Genomic DNA, 20866 nt, shown 5'->3' with positions numbered 1-20866 from the left:
AAGAACAGTACGCAAAGTTTTAATTATTATAAAAAGTATTCCAGAGTTTTCAAATGTATTCAATGCTGCCTTAATGGTTGTGCATGTAAATGCCCTGTAATTGAAAGCATCCATTTATGGGCCTGACTTGCTAAGTGAGCTGTAAATTCTGCTTTTCAGATTGGATTTAATGACTTTTATCATAAAGCCATAAACTGGTTGTGAACTGTGCCGAGAGGCAAACAATACCTAAGCTTACTTTGCCAAAATATTTGTAATTGTTGATTTGTTAAACTGAATTGCTGCAGGTCATGCGATGGGATTAGGTTTTTGTAATAGAATGGAGAGTATGAGCAGCCCTGTGCTCAATACTCTCTGGGCTAGAAGAAATTGGCTACTGCAGAAAACCTTCCTAAACATTCCTCTCCACTTCCAGTAACAGAAGCTCCGATGCAAACAGCAAGCCTTCATTCCAGATGACTTTTTACTCTGATTATGTGTTTGACAGCTACTGTGCGAATTAAGACAAAGCAGAGACTGCAAGAGAGCAGCTTCTGGGTCTCCCATCAGCTTAGTCTGGGGCTTGAGTTTGGTTTAAAACACTGGAGCATAAGAGTTTAACATCAGATACATAGCACAGTGGAACCCTGCTTATCAAGGGGGTGGGGGAATGGCTTGTTTGTGGTAACACTAGGCCTGTATTGAAAGTGAACTCATGTTAACTAATTGTTAAATGCTAAGCTATAAACTGAAACAGGTACCTAGGTAACTGATAGCAGTTCTGTGAATATTCCTGTCAAATTTAGCCCAGGAGTATTTATTTTCTAAAATAATGAAGCTGACACTTGCCTGTTGCACATAGAAAATTTTAGTCAAAATTAATGAGGTGAGAAGGGCTAAAGTACTGTGGTTTGGAGTGCTTATTCACTGCTTTTCTGGGGCTGTTAATGTCCTTTGAGTTTTAAGAAGCAGTACTCCGATGTTCTTCGTAATACTAAATAAGTGGAAGAATTTTGCATCTTTGTAGAGACAGGTGGATTGGCCAACTGCAGTTGTGGTAATTTTCCTCTTCTGCAATTCTAAGAGAGTTGCTAAAATACATTGGTCCCTCCAGTAGTTTAATCAAAGGTCAGTAAAATTAACAACTCTTCCTTCTCGTGTCTCCTGTTGCAGGCAATTTTTGTGTGCCGTGAATTCACGTGTTAGATAGAGTGCTAATTTTTTAATAGCAATACACTTTTTCATTACTGCATTTGGCTGCAATTTGAGGTAGCTGTTAGTAATTGAAGAAAAATCCACCTTCCCAAGCTTTTTTAAGATCATGATCATGCTTATTTAATTTAGTATATGAGAAATTTGAGTTTTCTCATTTGATTCATAAATGAACTTCGTGGAGTGAGCAAGAGGGAAAGAATACACTGTCATAATAGGTGAGTAATTATGTTTTCAATGAATACAGTTATGTCGAGTTTCAAGATGCATTGCAATACTAGAGCATGGTATACTTAGAAATGTGTAAATAGAGTCTCTGTAGAGGCATGTTTCAATTTATCACTCTAAAGCTGGCCCAGAGGAGGAAATCCCTTTGCTCCTCCTGCCCTCCAAGATCACAAGCATCATGCCTTGAACTTCATCAGCCTGTGTCAAAACAGAACCTTGGTCTTGCCCCTCAGAGCTCTGGTCTCTGAGCTGAGCTGGCCAGAGCTCCTTGGGAGGGGAACTCCTCAGAGCCACCCCCCTTACTGGCTAATTGGCTGAAAACCTAAATGAGTCTGAGGACATTACTCAGTAGGGGCTGATCTCCCCTTTCCTCAAAGAAAAAACCAAAACAAACCCTACCACCCAAACCCCAGTAAGGGAATACTGTCCTACTCTGACCTGAGTATGAGGAGGTAAGAATGAGCACCATATCGCTTTTTTTTGGTGATTGTTCTTCCAGAAAGGTATCACAAAACCAGGTATCCATTATTCATTTGTAGGAAATGAAATAATTGGCCCTTTTGGAATCCTGAAAAGCAGTTTTTGGAGGAGTGGTGGGTGCAGAAGACTTGTCTGTTCCACCAAGTGATTTAAGCTAGAGTGTGTTCTGTCTAAAATGGAAGAGACTGACTTCTGATTTTAGTTCGAAGTTCATACTGAATGCAGGTGCATGTTGTGCACTTGGTGAAATTGATAAAGAATCTTGTCCAGCTTCCAGGATTAATGAAAAAATCATTGCCTTTAAAAAAATCTCAAAAATGGGACTAAAATAGGGAGGAAATAAGCTTGTAGACTTTCTCTCAAATACCACAAATTATTTTCCTCGATCTTCTTTCCTTGGGAGCTTAACTTCTGTCCTCTTTATTCCAGAAGAGCTCTTAAAAATGAGATTTCTGTAAGCCAGAATACTTCTAGTAAAACCAGGAGAGATCAGATTTCTTTATTTCAAGTTTAAGATGAATAAGCAGACTGATATGAAATATGTTGCATAAGGCTTTAGAATAAATTAGCCAGAAATCACTTGATATTTTTGGTAGCACCAGTGTGTTTATAGTATGTTCCAGACACTCAGGAAAGGAAAATTTCCCTTGAAGACTTTAGTCTGCTAGCGTGCTGCCCTTAAGGTTTTCTTCATCTTTTATGCTTAGTTATTGCTGGGATCATGGGCTTAATATTTAATACTTGTTCCAGAGAACCACAGTAGAATGGAATAATAGCAGACATGACTCAAACTTTGACTTTAGAAGTTGCCAACTATGACAGTGTTTGACCAACTATAGAAACATGTGTGCATCAGGGAGCAGAGATATGCTGCGGGGGCAGAGATGAAACAAATACCACCAAAGTTAGGCAATTTGTAGCTTTTCCATTCTTAATCTGTTGGGAGTAACAGCACATGCTTTCTGTGTTCCAGCAATCTAAAGGAACTTTTGTACCTTTCTGGGTAACAGGGAGTACTCCCTGAGTATCCAAAGCTGCAGTTTGAAGACACAGTCCAGAGATGGACTTGGGATGGAAAGGGATGCAGTGGAAGTTTTCTGCTGTGAAACACACTGCTGACTTGGTACTACTAGTTCAACTACAGTTGAGCTTGGAAAGGGATCTTGAAAATCTCCCTATGGTTACCCACTGAGTCCCTGAATCTCAGTGTATTGTAGTGGATATTGGAGATAGTACAGAGGAAGGAAAAAAAGATCAGATTTGGCCCATGCCATTGCGCCTCAGTAAAGGAGAGCAAAAGGGAGATGGTGCAAAGAGTAAGTGATGGGGAAGCACCTCTGAGCTCCTTTTAAAAGCAAAGGCTTTTTGAGGCGGTTGGCTGTAAACTACAAGAGAATCACAAAAAAACCATTTTAAGTAAGAGGGGACATTACATATTCAGCATGTATTTAATCTGAGGCCGTTTCAGCAATGTGGAAATGTTTTTTGCAGCATTGGTAAAGATTGTTTTCTGTGTGCGTTTCGGAGAAGAACATACTTTATTTTTTTTTTTTAGCAGATTAAGAATGTGTACCAGGCAAAAATCTAGAGGAGCATTTTTGGCAAGAGGCAAGTGTCAGCAGTGGCAATGTATGCAATTATTGTTCTTTAGGAGATCAAAACTTCTGTTACTGTATCCATTTGAAGGTAGAAGGTATAATTGATGAATAGAAATGGGATGTGCTGATCAAAAATGGGCTTTAACAGTGGCTCCTAAACCCGTTAGTATAAACAAAGTGTTTCTGGTACTCTCTGGGTGGGTACAGTTAGAACCCAGCACAGGTGTAGGGCTCCATATTTTTGTTTTGAGCTCCTGACAGATGTTCGGCAGCAGACATACACACCCTGCCTTCTATCTCCAGTTTTTCATGAGGTGTAAATGTCTTTGTACTTTAATATGGCCAAAGGGATAAGTGCAAAGATAACCTTAGGCTGATACTTTTTTTTTCTATGGTCCTTAGATTAGTCCTTATGCAGTGTCTTCAAGTACTTGTAATTTAATTGAAGAAGTAAAGTTTTCATGCTTGGCATCTGTCCAGAGGAGCATCCCAAGCTGGGTGAGCTGTGTTCAGATAGTTTCTTTGTGACAAGAGGCTGAGAGCCCTCTTATTTGAGGGAGGGACGTGATTTAAGTGTACAGAATCATGAAGCTTGCAGACCAGATGAGTATCAATGGTTCTTCAGCAAGGTGCGCAGTGGTAGAACAAGAGGGACTTTCTTAAACTAGGAAGGGAATAAATTAAATTACTAAAAGCAGTTCTTTTAACGGTGGACAGTTAAATACTAGTGCAGTCTGCCACAAGAGGTTGTGGAGGCATGTTCAAAAGGTGTTTCTAGTTGGGTTTGTGGACAGAAAGTCCATAAATTGCTGCTGATGGGAATAAGTAGCAATGTAGCCTTTAATTTTGTGTTGTAACAGTTTAAATTGCTGAAGCATTATGAGGAGGGTGGGCTACATAAAACAGCCAGATTCACGTGCTTTCCTTGAGTAGCATGTCCTTTTGCCACCCTTGGAGCCATTGGAGCACTAGGCTGGGTGCGCCATTGCTGCTTCTTTGTTGCAAACTGTGCATTTATCCGAATTGCTCGTAATTCAGTCCAGTCATGCCTTGCAGTTTGCACTGTCTTCTCTAGGCTTGGTGCAGAGTGCCTTTTTTTCATAAATTAAGCTGTCTGAAGTACTCTCATGTGAGTACTCATCACAATTGGCTGAAGTATTAAGCTGAATGAAGTCCTGTCCTACTTGTGTCACATTCTCTCTGCTCACCCGTTGAAAGATACAGGGCCACTACTGGAGTAACTTACTGAAATTCTTATTGATAACTCCTGGCAAATCCCTGACATGGCAAAACAACAGCTAGAAGGAAGAAGTTAGTTTAAGCCTCCCAGACTCCTTGTCTGCAGCTGTGATGTATGTTATGTTTTTGTTAAATAGCTGCTAATCTGCAAAAATCATTGTTATAAAAGGGCTGGCTCTTCAAATGTGTGCCTTGGTGTTTTGGGGTTTCTTACAGCTAATTTTCATGGAGGTAGCAGATCAGGTTGTGCTTTTTGACATCTTTTGCAGAAGATGGATGAGCAGCTAGATCTGTAAGGCAACTATATAAAATTAAGTATGGTATCTGGAAACTTCTGATTAATTAGGTCTGAGCCTACGGTGTTTCGTAAATGTGAAAAGAGATTTTTAAAAAAAAATTATTTTCCTCTGAGTATGTCAAAATAATGAGAGTTCAAATACAGAGAAAAACTGAAATGTATGGAATTTTGAAATGCTTTCCTGCTCTAAGACTTAAGTCACTCAATGTGCATTTGAAGCCAAAAGGCAAATCTTTGTTTAAAAAAAACAAAAAACCAAACCAGAATACAGAAAATTACGTATCATTCTTAAGGGAGAGAATACTGCAAAATTGAGTACCTCATCACAGGGAGTATTATAAAGCTGAAAAATTGGGTAAAAGTATTGAGAATGTTTGGAGGGCCTGGAACAATAGGCTCTGAAAGAGGCTATTTACCACCTTGGTGGTAAATGAGACCTTTCTGAAGTCTGCGTTTTTTAAGGCTGACAGTCAAAGGAGTATTCTGTGGCACTGAAAGGTGTCAAATTTGAAACTAAAGAACAGGAAATACTCAGATAAGGATAAGAATTGGTGTGTGGATCAGCAATGATTGTGCTACTTGATTGCCTACATCTGTCAGCACTGAATTTAGTGTTCAGATATTACACCATCAATTGCTACTCTTTGAAACAGGATCTTGAAAGCCAAAGAGGTTGTCTCCTTTAGTTCAGTCTTTCTGAATTTCTTGTGTGCGCTTCTGAAGCACCCAATGTTGGCCTTGCTGAAAGGTTGAAGTCTTTTTATAAAGCTCACAGTGACTGCTGCTCCATGTTTTAGAAACCAAGTGTGCTTCTTCAACCAGTGGAGGCCATGCAAGCTTGCCTGTTTAATCTCTGGAGCTACTTGGTGTACTCATTAGGGGTCTAATGTGTCTCACTGCTGGACCCTCAAATGGTTCAGAACATGTCAGGCTGCTTAATTTGGCTTTGTTACCAAAATGATTGAATTTAAAGCACATTTGCAGCTATGCAGTCAACACTAGCACTTCAACTGAAGTCCAGGGCTAGAGTTCTCTTTCCACACTCCTGTAACTCATCTGACATCACCTGTAGTACATCAGTACCATGTGTGAGCAGCTTGTTAGCTTAAAAGAATTAACTTGGTAAAAAACCCACAAAATTGATCGGTTTTTACTCCAACCTGGCTGAATTTTTGTGGAAGACCATTAACAATGGTGCTGAGGTGGTGGTGCCACAGGAAAGAAAGGAAGGAGAAGTGGGCTTCCTGTGGCAAGAAGCTGTTGTGTTGGTTTGACTCCTTATGAAACTGTACCCTGAGTGTCCTTGTCAGTGTTTCATTAAAAATGTCTATTCAGTTTATTTTTCTTGTTTGCTGTAGCCAGGCCTCCAATGCAATGCTTTTGCAGTCAGCAAAACCTGCAGTTGGAGTTACTGAGAACAATTTGGTAATAATGTAACGTTATTGGAAGAATGAAAGTTCTTCATAGTCTTGTGTGAAAATAAATGCTTTGACTTTTTAACAGGGTCTCTACTGACAAAAAAAGTGCAACAGTTTAAAACTGAGAGAGAGGGTTGATCTGGATTGGGTATAGGGAAGAGATTCTTGCCTCTGTGGGAGGTGAGGCCCTGGCAAAGGTTGCCCAGAGAAGTTGTGGCTGCCCCATCCCTGGAGCTGTTGCAGGCCAGGTTGAATGGAGCTCTGAGCAGCCTGGGATAGTGGAAGGTGTCCCTGCCCATGGCAGAGAGTGCAACAAGATGATTTTTAACAGTCCCCTCCCAAACCACTCGGTGATTCTGTGATTTAGGATGGAGTATTTGGAATGACTTGCATAAAATTATCAGTGTTGGTCTTGGTCCCTGTTAACTGGAACCTCTGTCTCCTTGACCCCAGAAAACTACATTGCCTGGTTCAGTCATATTTTTGGATGGTCTGAGAAACTGGTTTATGGAAGTGTAATTTATTTGAAACTGAAATGTTATGCCTACTGAATGTTCTGTTTTGTGGAAGCTGCAAAGTTATGACTTAAAGTTACCTGTAGAATATAATCTAGTGTTTGTTGACTTGACCCTCACTGAAACTGCAAAAATGTGACAAGGCATAAATTAGCCATGAATGCTGTAGCCTGAATTACCTCGAATCACGCTGTTGTGCAGGTGGGAGACTTCAGTAAGATGAAGTTGGTATATTTTGGATAGATATGGGGAGTGTGCCCGTACAGGTTGGAGAGGCACGTAAGCTGCCTTCAAAGCTCAAATCAAGTAGCCTGAAGGTAGCACTAGCTTTTAGCGAAAACAAGGTATTTTCTGCTGACTGAACTAACTTACACAGCTTGGGAATATGGGAACTTTCTGGAGTTCAAATACCCATTTGTTGCCTGGCGATAGGATCATTTTAGACTTCAAAGCTATGCTTCCATCTGTAGGCCCATTAATGTCCTTGAGCAATTTCTAACAGCTGTCCGCCTGTTGATTTCAGGTATTTTATTTTAATACCTAAAACTGGCCTAATGGAAGCTGCAAAAGCAAGCTGCCTTTTTTCTAAGTGGCTATCATTTCTCTTTCAAATGATTTGAAGTGCATATTGCAGTGAATGCTAAACATAGCCCCAGTTTCAGCATCCCTTTTAATATTTCATTTTATATTAATATCCTGATCAGGTAGTTATACTGAATGAAAGGCTATCAAAATTGAAAACAGACAGTTCTACTACGCTGGTGCCTGCAAACTAAGATTTTAACTATTCCTTTAATGAATTTTGAAAGACTTGATTTTAAGGGCTGCCAGTTGAGGGAATTCATTATCTGTAGGCCATTGAATTTTAGAGGGGAATAGGCTTATTACCAGACTTAGAGGGAATTTGAAATTGGTGTCCCCCATGGAACAAAAATTGGTAGTTATTTAAAACAGGACAAAATGAGAAAAGGTTTGCGAAATGGCTGGCTGTTGGAAGATTTCTGTCAAGCCATAATGACTAAATGACCTTCCAAACACAATTTTGCCTGCTCAATTAATTTGGAGATGGGCAGAACATGTGTATATATGTGTATAATTTGCCAGTCACTTGTGGAAAATATTAATAGATTACTTAAACCAGCTAGCCTAGGTGCAAAGCTAGACTCAAGTTACCTTCTGTATTTGCTGAAGTTTGCTTTAGTCAGGAAAGACTTGAGAAAAAATTAAATTTCTATTGCAACAGTAATCTTGGTCTGTGTTAGCTGTTGAAGAGTCTACAGCACATTTGATCTTTATTCATGAAGTACCTAACCGTGATACAGACTACTTCTGAGCTGTTTATCTGTGTTTTATTTTGGGATGCAGTGTCCTGTGACATTTGGCAGTGAAAGGTCCTAATGGAGATAGGTATTTGTTTCATGTGAAACCTCACTGCTAACGTGTCTCTTGTTTTTGTTTGTGTTTTTAGGCGTCAGACGGGAATCTCCATTTTATTGCTTGCTGAGTGCTCTGTCTGGTGAAAGTCATGTCGTCCATATTGCCATTCACTCCACCAGTTGTGAAGAGACTTCTGGGGTGGAAGAAATCCGCTGGTGGCACTGCAGGGGCTGGTGGTGGTGAGCAGAATGGTCAGGAGGAGAAGTGGTGTGAAAAAGCAGTGAAAAGCTTGGTCAAGAAGCTAAAGAAAACGGGACAGCTGGATGAGCTTGAGAAGGCAATTACCACTCAGAATTGCAATACAAAATGTGTGACAATACCAAGGTAAGTGCTGTTGTGTTTGAGATTGTTACAGACACTTAGGAAATGACTAAATGGATGCTCATACCTCCTGTGGACAAATGACTAGAAAAACAGTTGCATGCTTTTGATTCTTTAAAATTATGTGAAACGTGTATTGGATTTATATAGTGCTTGCTTATAACTGAGTCACATGCTTTGTGAAGTCACAATTTCTTTACATTTCAATTTTCATTGCTGTGTAGGTTCCTGTTTGTGTGTATTCTGGTGATGTTTAACACTGCTCTTAGTTCTTAGCACTGCCTTATGCTTTTATTTAATAACCCTGTCTATACTTGGGGAGGGGGGCATACTTGAGGCAACACTTTCACTTTAAAAAAAACCCAAAAGACTAGTTTTTCCTTGGTCAACACTTCAGTCATCTAATTATTTTCAGTTATATCTGCTAGTTTAAATTTTACAAGCTGCCTCCATTCCCCCTTTTGACGGGAAATTTTATCTTTGGAGGCAGGTTGTCTGAAGACCAGTTTATTTACTGTAATTATTGTTATCATTTAATGAAAACACTTTTGTTTAATAACTTGGGGTATTTCTAGAATTACTCTTCTGCTCCTGATACATACAAACATTTAGATGAACAACTTGCATTCTACCCCTTTGACTTTCCCAGCTTAATTCATAGCAACTGCTGTGCGAGAGCAAGGGTTATGTTTGTAAGTATAATGCAGTCTGCTCTTGATTCATGTTGCACTGAAGTCCCACTGGGGTGCCAGGCAAGCTCATTGTGTGTGACAGAAGTATCAAATCACTTCACAGGTGTGGTTTTTCCCTGAAAAAGTTAGAGGATCTCACTTTTCCGGGCATTCGACACTAAAAATTATTTATAGGGAAGAGGAAGTACATCTGGTATATGAACTTCATTTCTGTATTAGCACATTCATCCCAGCTCCTTTTAAACTTCTTATTAATCATAGTGCAAACTAGATTTGACTGATGTCACTAATGATTCTGTATATCAAATGTGTTGTAGCTGTTATCTGATAATGGTTTCAGCATTCTGTTTCAGATTTGACACAGCTGTCTGGGAAGGTCATGAGTATGCCCTGAATGAATGACTACTTTAATTCTTTTTTTTTTTTTTTCTCTATTCTGTTCACCTTTTGTTTCTAATGCTGCCCTCTGCTTGTATTTTCTTCCCTAGAATATACCCAAAATTTTCTGTCTTTCCCTTCTGCTTTTTTCCATTTGCCAGATGGAAACAAATCAATTAAAAAACATTAGCACTTTCTTATCTTAGTGTATTATCAGCAGACTAAGATTGGAACCTGTAAGGTTATATATTTCTTGAGATGACTTTATGTATTTAGCAAGTCTTTACTGTGACTAAGATGAAATGCTTAATTGGAAGGTGTTATATGACAGAAGTTAAACGCACTTGATATAAAATGTGTATCTATGTTCTAGAGCTTTTGGATTTTCTAAAGCTCTCCTGCAGGGACACTGGAGCAGTAGATATTGCTACCTCAGAAGAACAGATGTCTACACTGAATTTTGTTAGAAGATACAAACAATATTCTAATACATCATTATTTTTGAGTAGGCTCTAGTCTGCTATGAGTATGCCTGCATAACCGTTTGTGCTAAAGTAGACATAATAAATAATTCTTTAAAATGGAATACAAATGTTCTGGGACCAGCAGTTCTTGCTGTTCTTTATCCTCGACTCAGCTGTAAAAAGGACTGGACCTTGATTTTACTCCTCCTGAGTACCCGAGGAGTTAAGCCAGAAAGAGTTTTTCAAGTGATGTTGGCTATTATACAGGGTTTACTTTTAAAATAAAAAATAGCTTTGGCATTAAGGGGCAGGGTGATATCAGGGTCACCAGCAGTGCCATACAGAAATTTTGAATTTCATAGCTGGGTTTTGTATTGTTGATACTACTTCACTTTGACAGCAGTAGTCTGGGTTCCCAAGAAATAACAAACATCAACTCAGTACTGTAATGACTTCTTGGAGATTCTGTTCTTGGATTTAGTAAGTTAATGAAACCACTGCTTGAGACCCACTTTAATGAATGTCTTAAAGATCTGCAGATCAGCAGGGATAAATAATAAAATGCTGAATTTGAAACTTTTTTCCTTACTAGTCAGCAGGAAGTTTGTGGTGCCAAGCTGCTGAGATGCAGTTCTGATGTGACAGCTGGGCTAGCTTTCCAAATGTTGTTCTGCTTGGGGAGGGTTTTTGTGTGTGTTGGTTTTTTAGCTAGCTTTAGTCTTACTTAGTAATGCTCTTTTATTTGCTGTAGATACTGACAACCGTTGTGGGATGCTTCTGTTTGCCACTGTTGCATTATTCCCTCAAGAAAACTTCCAGTTGCAATTTCCCAAGTTTCTGGTCCCCTCGGAGATTTCCAGAGAGTTTGATACAGTGTTTAACTCTAGTATACTTTTTCATCATTGAAACTTAAAGCATCTAAACTCCTACAGACTTTCTGCAAAACTGAGGAGCAGCTTGAACAAAAGTTGTGTTAAATCACCTACTCAGAAATCTGCATTTCTTACTGTGTGTTATCAATAATCACGTGAATCAGGTTTGTTCTGCTCCTGTGCTGTTTGTCAAGGTGACTGCACACTAAGGGAGGCTGATCCTGTGTGTACTACACAAAAGCTGCTCATGTGGTAATTAACACAACTTCTTAGGAGACTAATGGAGGTTCTGAGAAAGCAGAAACAAACAGATGGAGTGGGTGTTGGCATTGCACAGCAGGACTTCTTAGCTCTCCATAAGTGGGTCAGTAATCTAGAGCAGAGGCTAAATAAGTACAGAAGTCCTTTTGACACCAGCCCTCTAAGTAATTTGTAGTTATCTCGCTGAATCCTCCCAGCAAGCCAGTGGGATTCTAATCAAATAATCCCTATGTATTCTGAAACTAATGTTGGCACATGAGTTCACTTTTCTAGAATACATAATGAATTTGGTGGCATTTAAGAGCTTGTCTTCATGCTTTCCGTTGCAGTTTTGACATGGGCACAAGATGCAGTCAGTGAAGAAACAGTGTGAGCATCCTTCTTCTGATGGAGCAGTTTCTTCCTTCTTAGCCTGGATTATTCTTTTGAATCATAGAATCTTAGAATAGTTTGAGTTGAAAGGAGCCTTAAAGATCATCTAGCTTCAACTGCTGCCATGGCCATGTGCAGGGGCATCTTCCACTAGACCTGGTTCCTCAAAACCCAGTCCATAAATGCTTTGTAACTAGTGACAGCTAAAATCCAAGCATTTAACGAACCAAACCATGCCATGTAGTGAATAATCAACTGGCATATTGGTAGTCTTATCTTCATTTAAAAAGTTGTTTCAGTGGTAACAGCACAGAGAATTGGAATCCAAAGTACAGAAACACAACTAGTTTCAGCATCCCAATATTTTGGTGTGATAAGTTAAGTGGTTTTTCTGTCTTAAAAAGAGTAAAGATACGCTTCATGCTTTATTTTTGCTTCTTTTAAATGAGACCAAAAACCAGTTGCTTTGCTAAAATGCCTGGTAATGTACAACTAATAAAAGAATTTAGTTGGGTCAGGTTTGGAATAATGTTGACTGGACTGTTGTAGTTCCTATTTTTGCAAAATTGGAAATAAATTTTTAAAAAACAGCTAGAGGAAGGGAAGCACTGAATTTGGACAAATTTTTTTGACATTAACAGCAGTAGTTATATTACAGTTATTATGTATAGTTGTTTTTGGTACTGTATGTGGAACAGTAGTTACAGTTGAATCCCAGCTTTACTTCCTGCAGAGGAGGTAAATTTTACTGCTGCTTTATATTAAATTGCATCACAAATGCAGAGCAATGTGGAATGTTGATGTAAAGCAATCTGACAGATTTTTGGCTGAAGTAAAGTTTTAAAACCCCAATTTTCTGAGATAGCAGCTTAGAGATGTTCTTCTGGGGTGCTGGTTCCATGCAGGTGCTTCAGAGTCTCAGGTGAAACGCAGCAGTCGCTTCCACAGCAGAGCGAGGGCTAATACTCCTGTCAAGCTCTTGCTTTTCAGCCTGCTTTGCCCTTAGAGCTTTAGTATTATCTGGTCTTACATATGCTCTCTTTCTGTCATTTTTAACATGAGGAGAGCATCTCTGTGCTGTGGCTTTTAGAAGCTTATTTTTGCTTGCTTTTCTGCAGCTTCCCAATTTTGACTTCTAGAATGAGAGTAACAATATAGATGATTTATGGAATTCACAGTCCACAGTTAGATTTCTAGAGCACCTGCATTCTACTTCCAATATGAGTTGAATTTTGGTTTTTTGTACCATTCAGAATCAAAGAAAAAGCCCTGCAATGGGTTCCATGGTTTTGGGAATGTGGAAGATTGTGAGGGAGTGTTGGGAATGTGAAGCAGACAGCTACAAATGAAGTGATTGGTTGGAATTACTGATCAGCTTCATTGACTTTGGTGTTTCTGTGAGTTTTTTAGGATGAAGTAGTAATATCTCAAGTGTTTTAAAGCCATACTTGTATGGCATTTACTTCATCCGGTAGTGAAGGCTGGTAATCTTTTTAACTGCTGCCATGGAATTGATCACACCCTGGTTCTGTTAGGGAAATAAGGTGTTGTTATTTAAGCATTGCATTCAGAATACCTTCTGATACTCTTTTCTAAAGAATATAAAATAGAGTAGCATATCTTGATTGCATCTGAAGGCTGTAATGTTTTTAGGTTTGGTTGTTGTTTGGTTAGGGGTTTTTTTTGTCAAGTAAATATCCATGTGACTTCTGAGCCTGAAAGACTGCTCTTCGTGCTGAAGTGAACAATGCTATTGACAATTGACTTCTTCTCTTAGACTTGCTTAAAGTATCAGGGAAATAAATCCAGTATATCTTAATTTTTTCCTGTATTTCTGATGTATTCTACAATGGCTCAGTACTTAAAACTGCAGAATCTGATGAGAATTTATCGAACACATGAAAATGAGGCCATTTGACATGATCAAAATCCTTTAAAAAAACCTGTGTTTCTCTATTATATAAATGTTATTCCTTTGATTGCCTGCCCTGCAGCCCTTTCCTCATTCCCTACAGTGAGTTAGCACTGTGGGTAAGACAGGGAGCCTAGGCATGGTTTATGGCATTTGTTAGAATTGTTTTCTGAAGGTTGGCTCTCTCTGTTAGTTACTCTGAGCCTCCATATGTGGAACTTACAGGTGTTGATATCAGTCTCTACACAAGAGTGTACACTGGGCAAAGAAATGCCCTTTTCAAAGATGGGACAACTGGCATGTAAATGCTGTTTGAAAACAAACAAATCTTTTAAAATAATAGCTTTTTGATGCCTTTTTCTTCACATAAATGAGTAAAAAGTAAATTTGGGTATAAAGAGCACAGTTCTTATTGGAAAAAAACCTCCTCTTCTACCAGTTAGCATGTTTTCTTGGATTTCTTGGGAATATTTGGCAGGAAAGTGATGCATGCAGTAACCTAGTTTTAGGAATGCTTTTGATCACCAGTAGAGCAGAGCTGTCAAGCTGATGTGGCTTCTAGAATAGATTGTTTTCAGGCTTTAATATCTTTTCCCAAAATAGATTACTTCAGAGGACAGCAATACAGGTAGGTACTCCTTTGTTCATTCTCGAGTTAAAGCCATAGTACATGGGTGATTTCAGCAATCAAACTGGAGAGTAGGGAGAGTTTCACTGGGAACTGTTCTAGGAGAGTTCCCAACATCTGCTAAGCTATGAATGAGTTAGTGAAGAGGACAGCAGTAGGCAGTTGGGTTGGCATAGTAGATCCTAAAATAACATTGCAGTCCAGACAGAGGTGAAGCCTGTTTTCCCAGAAACAAAACTTGGCACTGTCCAATAGTTTGTAGCAGAGCTGGGGTAATCCAGTATTCAAGCTGGGGATGGACACTTACTCTTAATCATAGTTTAATATATTAAAAATGTTCTCAAACCGTGTGTTTCTCAGTCTGGATGCATTCAGTTAGATGTAAATTAGTTCTCTAAATGTATCAAAACTATAGTTGAACATCTTAAGCTTTCAAAAATACGTATAGATATTTAAGACAATGCATCAGAGTTCACTGAAGTATCCTTTTCATTGCTGAGATTACAGGAGTAACATGCTTGTAAATTGTTTTTTGGTAAACTGACTCCCTTTTCTCATGACTCCCTCATCTCATGAGAATGAGGCAGACCCCCCTCTGCTTTTCTCTTGTTGGAAATTCAATAAAAACAATTCTTCAGAACAAAGCCAAAGAAATCTTTTCTGGAAGTATGGCAAGAAACAGCTGAGATTTTGTGGAGGGTTAGCCAAGATTAGCTTCATAATCTTGTGCTCCTCCTTGTGATACCTGGTGGTGTGAATACTTCAGATGTGTTCATTGGAAAGGTGTAGCAGGAGGATCAAACTGCCCCTACTCTGCAGTCCCATAATTAGGGTGGCACTTCAATATTGTTCTCTGTAAAAGACTAAAGGATGTGCTTATAGACAACAGGATACTGGCCGTAATTATGTAAAATGACATGTTCAATCTGTAGGCTGCAAAACACCTTTAGATGCTGCATGGACCTACAGTGGGAAATAAAAATTCACATGAGGTTTGACTTCAAGTCTCCCTGAATCTTAATGTCTAAACTTGAGTTTAGCAATTAATATGGCAATGTTGGTAATGTTACCGTGTTGAACCATGTTACTCCTTCTTTTATTAACCCTTTCAATATAATTTCCACATTATTGCCTAAAAGCTAATTTTGTTAGTTTTCTCCTATTTGATTCATGATGTTGGTATATTTCATGTGTAGAGAAGGACACAGGATTAATATGAGCACAAGGTAATGCTTTTTTCCCTCTAATAGCTTAGTTTTCTTCTACTGCCACTTCCTACTGGAATAGTCTCTCTCCAGGGATGCCTTAGAACCCCTTCAGGTACCTTAAATGGGCTCCAAGAGAGGGACTTTGGACAAGGGCCTGGAGTGACAGGGCAAGGGGGAATAGCTTCTCAGTGCCAGAGGGCAGGGTTAGATGGGGTACTGGGAAGGAATTCCTATCTGTGATGGTGGGCAGGCCCTGGCACAGGGTGCCCAGAGCAGCTGTGGCTGCGCCTGGATCCCTGGAAGTGCCCAAGGCCAGGTTGGAAGGGGCTTGGAGCAACCTGGGATAGTGGAAGGTGTCCCTGCCCATGGCAGGGGGTGTTAAGACTAGCAATTGTGTTCAAGTGTAATTGAGTGAGGTTTAATTACAAATACTAAAGCGTAACTGTTAACTTGTTTTGTGGCACAGCTGTGGCTAGTGGTGAGGACTGAATTGCTGTAGCTGAGGTTAAGCTTTAGTGTAGACATAGCTCAGGTTACAGCATCTTACAACGATGTCATCCTGAAAAAGGAAGTCTTAGAGTATTAAATAAAGATACTTAGGGCTGCCAGTTTTAAGCTCGTGTGAGTCAGGAAGCCATGTGACTTAGCCACATAATTTAGAGTTGGTGTGCCAGGCAGAGAGTATTGGCATGTCATTTGAGCTAGGTCAATGTGTAAAAATATAAATGTGTGAGATACTTAGCCAGTAGCAAAATGCTGTATAGTTCAAAAGCACTTGTCTCTTGAGTCAGGAGGAAAAAGTGTTGAATTTTGAGGATGATATTGTATACTAACTGAAACACTGGATAAAGGATTGGGGAATGTGGATTCTGGCCTTGGCTCTGCTGCTTTTTCCCAGGTAACCTAAGCTTTTAATTTGCTGTCATTTTTCTGTCTATAAATGGAGATTTTTTTTCTTTTTTTTTTTTTTTTAAGGATTGTAATAAGGCCACCTTCACTTCACTGGTATAAGGCATATTAATTGTTAAGGGAGTAACCATAAAGTATGTTTTGCTGTTGGAATATCAGTGATGTGAAAGCAAATTTGGGGGTGAAAATGTGAGCGGTTAGAATTTGTGAAAATTTTTGTTCAAGTTAGTGTTGTACTTCATTAGGATTGCCTTAACGGTAAGAAGCAGGAAGAGTCTGAAACAAAAATAGGTGTTAAAGCTTGCTTGATTTTTTTTTTTTTTTTTTTTTAAATATGCGATTAATTATCAGGTTAACAGCTGATACTGGGGCTACTTGTGTTACTTTAGCAACTTACCTGCACAGTAGGTTCTGGTAGAAAGCTCTGACTAGGAAGAGTAATACCTGCATCTTGACAGTCAGGTCGTGCTGTCATTAAGACGATGTATTAGTCACTCCAAAAAAATACGTTGACTGTGCTTTATTGTCAATACTGACCCCAAAATTATCTTGTAAGTAGTTGTTATTTTTTCTCTCCAATAAAGGAATTAGTCTTTACCCAGCCCCAGTCAATGCTGAACTATTCCGTAGCTTGCTGTGGTAACTTGTGCCTTTGTATCTGGCCAGCTGTTCAGTTTGGTGAAGATTCCTCTCCTCATTATATTCTTCTGTAGAAGTCAGCCATTTTAATTTTCTTGGTACTGTAACAAAACACCTCAGTGCTGTTTTTACTAGTGTGACTGTTTTATGACAACCCGCCCAATTTTACAGGAAAAACTTCCCAAATATGTAGCTCAGGCTATTAGCCTAGGAAGAATTTATAGGCTAAACAAGATACTGGAGTTCCTTTACTGCTGCAGCTTTGAACACAAATAGCTTGTTAATAGGCTCCCTACTGATTTAATCCTGCTTGTAATGTACACCTGCTAATTTAATAAAAGTAATTTCCCATGTCTTGTTTACTGCTTGGGGTTTGCTTTTTTTTTTTTTCCACTGACTCAGTTGCACTGCTGATTGGTGGAAAGCTTCTAAAATTTACTGTGTGAAGTGCCATAGTCTCATTATGAACAGCTTTCTTTGGCTTCTGTCACACTGCATTGTTTGAGGCCGACTGGCAGGATACAAGAGAACAATCGGGAGCTGTAGTAACTTCACATCTCGCTGCATATGCTTTAAAATTGGCAGAAGAACAATGAGGTTGGGGAAATCCCCTTGAACAAGTGCTGCACAGTAATCTGACTTCAGCGTTTGTGCAGGAAAGATCCTCCAAACTGTCACTTTCCATTACAAAATGTACAAGCCAGTTTTAGAACAAGAGTTGAAAATTTTCACTTAGAATCTCTGCTCATAATTGTAGGTAAACAGACCCCTTTTTTGGGTACTTCCTTTGTTCTTTTCTTGAGTACTGGATAGAGAAAAGCCCAGTGCAAATGAAGCATACTCAGTTTTGCTTAAATGCCAGAATTTCAGAGTTACTGTTTAGTTAAATTAGTGAGTTACCTCCCAGAACTGGTCTTTAGTTTTCGTTAGTTTTGTGGAAGGCTTCAGGTTGAGTTCCTCTGATACTTGAAATAATTTCAACTCATGCTGTAGTTTTGAAGGTAACATGAAGAAAGGCTTATACCATCTGATGTGGAATCTTGCAGCTTTATGACACAAGTCATGTTTGAAATGGTTTTTGACTCAGGTGTTTGGCTGAAAAAGTCTTGTCTCTTTAATAGATTATTCAAATGTTCATCTCATGGACTCCAACTACATTTTTCAGGAGTGGCTTCTGAACCTTGCTGTGTTTGCATAAGCCTACAGCAGCACAGCGTCCAGTCACCCAAGCTCATTGATAATTCTTTACTCTCTTTATGTCATAAATATCCCCTTCTGCTACAGTGAGGGGAACTTGAATATAAATTCAACAGCCATACCAGGGAAAGGAATTCAAATGTGTCCCTACCCATAAAATCCACAAAACTAATAACAAAAATGCTTTTTCAGTTCTTCTGCATTTTAATTTTGAATGTCTAATGTTCTGTTTGTCCCATGTACCTGTCTTGCAGTCTGATGCCTTGTCTAAACAGAGTTAGTACCCAAAAATTAATGCTTTGCTGTCCACTGTTATGTCTCAATTAGATGAATGTGGGAGGAAAGCAGAAGGGCTCTACCTAGTGCAAGCTGTATTAATGGCAGTAATTTAAAAAATTCTGTAATTCTGTTCACTGATGGGAAGACACTTTTACTGGAGTTGAGTGCTGATGTGTTTTTTGATCCTCTGGGAACCCCTCATCGTTTTGGCCAACAACCACAGAGATTCCAAGAAGGATTTAAGCAGCTGTCCTTAGAGAAAAATCCATGTATTTGTTAAGTTCAATGTTAATGTTCTTTGAGCCTTTGAAAATCCCATCTTTTTGGCTGCCATAGGACAGAGAGAGAGAGAGAGCAGAGCAACTGGCACCTCAGCAGAGGGCAGGTGGTGGTAGATCAGGGCTGACTTCTGGTAGGTGGAGTGAGGAAAAGAAACTGTTGGATGTCCTGGGAAGGTGCTTTACCTGTTAAGCAATTGGATGTAAGGCAAGAGGACTTGTGGGCACAGTCTTCAGATGCATTTTGTGGGTGTGGATCATTAGCAAGGTGGTGAAGACTTTAGGACTTGGCCAAGGTGTTAACACATCCTTTCTGCCTAAGCTCTAGTCAGCAAAGCTCAGGAAGTAGCTTCGATTCTTATTCTAGAGGTGTCTCCTGCATATTCCAGTATTCTGGTTATAGTATCTGCTGTGGGGTCCCATCTTCTCTTCTGGGCCTGAGGAGAGTAGAGGCCTCTAGTTAGGCACCTTTGCTATTACTTTCTTGATTTTGCCTTATCAGAAGCATATAATGTAATATAATATCTAAGCAAAGATGCAAAGTGCATTTTAGAAATAAAATACTGCTTGCTTCTATCTGAACAATTCAACTCTTCAAGGCTTTTTATGGCTTCCTTGCTAGCTGTGAATTGTCTTTAATAAGGGCATTGTCAGTGTGGGTGATGTTATTTTCAGGCATAATTTTGTATTTTTTTTGGCAAACAGTGATGTCACAAGTATCATTTGGTTCTCTGCCATAGTGTGTTGCTTGGGGAAGCGTTCTCTAAGCGTTCATTTAAAATTCCTTATAGGAAACATTTATGCTTTAGCTATATAATAGTTGGTGTTTCTTAAAGTTTTCTTAAAGACAGTCTGTTGTTTGGGATGTGGATCAAGGTCAGTGTATTCTCTGCTTCACCAGCTGTCTTCCAGGTGTGCATGGCTTGGAATGCAGCAGGGATTGTGGTGGCCTCCTTGCATTTAGCACTTCATAACGTATAACCTCTGTTTTTCTTCTTGGGTTTCTCAAGATGGGTGTGTAATTCATAGGGGTTGTCCAGAGGAAAGTTCAGTTTGAAATAATGTATTAAAAGATCCTGTAACTGTTGTTCTAGGAGTAATCTTTTTGCCAAGTTAACATACTTTTTGAGGACTGTGGACAAGGGAAATATCTTGCAGAGCTAATCTCTCCCCCTCACTACCCCGAATACACAGTAGTTTGGGAAGGTTAATCAAAACATCTCATGTTTTCTCAGCTGTCCATCAGTTGCAAAACAGCCCACGCAAGTGGTAGCATCAGCCACTCACCCTCTTGGAGGATGACGGACTACTCGAGAAAAATTACTTGACTTGGCCCTTGCTTGATAGCTGTACCTGTTAGCTTGTGGGGGAAGCTTTCACCACCCCTACTGTGACTAATAGTGGTTAGAGAACTTGAGATAAAGGTCATTTTTTAATGTCTGTTGAAAGTATGATCTTCTGTGAGATTTGCCTGCTGTTAACAAACCAATTTGTTGTGAATATATCAGCCACTATTGTCTTGGATAGGTCTTCATGTACAGGTACTTTGTCCTTTGATATTTCTGAGTTTCAGGTCTGTAAAGAATTAGCTGTAAAGAAATAGCATTAACCTGTGAAAATGCACTGAGTGTCATCTCAACCCGCTGCCTGATATTATCATAGAGTAGTTTAAGTTTCTAAAGATGAGAAACTGCAGCAGTTAGAAAACCTTTATTGAATATAACAGTGTAACGAAAGCAGTGTAGGAATTCAAAGTTACCATTTCAAGAATGCCGTCTTAAAGCATAAACATCCCTGTCCTCAGAGCTTGTTGGATTCACACGGTAATAGGTTTTTCTTTATTGTTGTTGTTTTTGCTTTTTTCGTTGGGTTTCCTCCACCCCTTGGTTAGTCTTTAGGGAGTTGCCATTGTGAATGGTGTTGCACGCTTGTCATCTTCACTAGATACAGGGCATCTAGGAGTCATTAGTTTTGATGGCTGGTTTTGAATATGTGATTGGGGGCAGTTTTTCTGTGCTTAGGTTCTTCTTACCTCCGGTTAGACTGCTTCAG

The 20866-nt window shown here is 39.3% G+C and overlaps 1 protein-coding gene across 5 annotated transcripts in view; it reads left to right on the top strand.

Moving 5' to 3' along the window:
- Positions 1-20866, top strand: part of SMAD2 (SMAD family member 2) — a 50452-nt gene that overhangs the window by 2561 nt on the left and 27025 nt on the right. For 4 of the 5 annotated variants that reach the window (XM_048291801.1, XM_048291802.1, XM_048291800.1 and 1 more), the window contains exon 2: positions 8436-8728. In XM_048291801.1, coding sequence (XP_048147758.1) covers positions 8493-8728 — 236 coding nt within the window. In that variant the 5' untranslated portion in view covers positions 8436-8492. Of the gene's footprint in view, positions 1-8435; positions 8729-16184; positions 16411-20866 lie in introns of those variants that run through there. The other variant, XM_048291803.1, reaches the window with a different exon arrangement.

The sequence above is a fragment of the Corvus hawaiiensis genome, chromosome Z, assembly GCF_020740725.1.
Source record: "Corvus hawaiiensis isolate bCorHaw1 chromosome Z, bCorHaw1.pri.cur, whole genome shotgun sequence".
Classification (NCBI taxonomy): domain Eukaryota; kingdom Metazoa; phylum Chordata; class Aves; order Passeriformes; family Corvidae; genus Corvus; species Corvus hawaiiensis.
The sequence above is the reverse complement of the archived record's forward strand: the minus strand, read 5'-3'. Positions and strand labels throughout refer to the sequence as shown.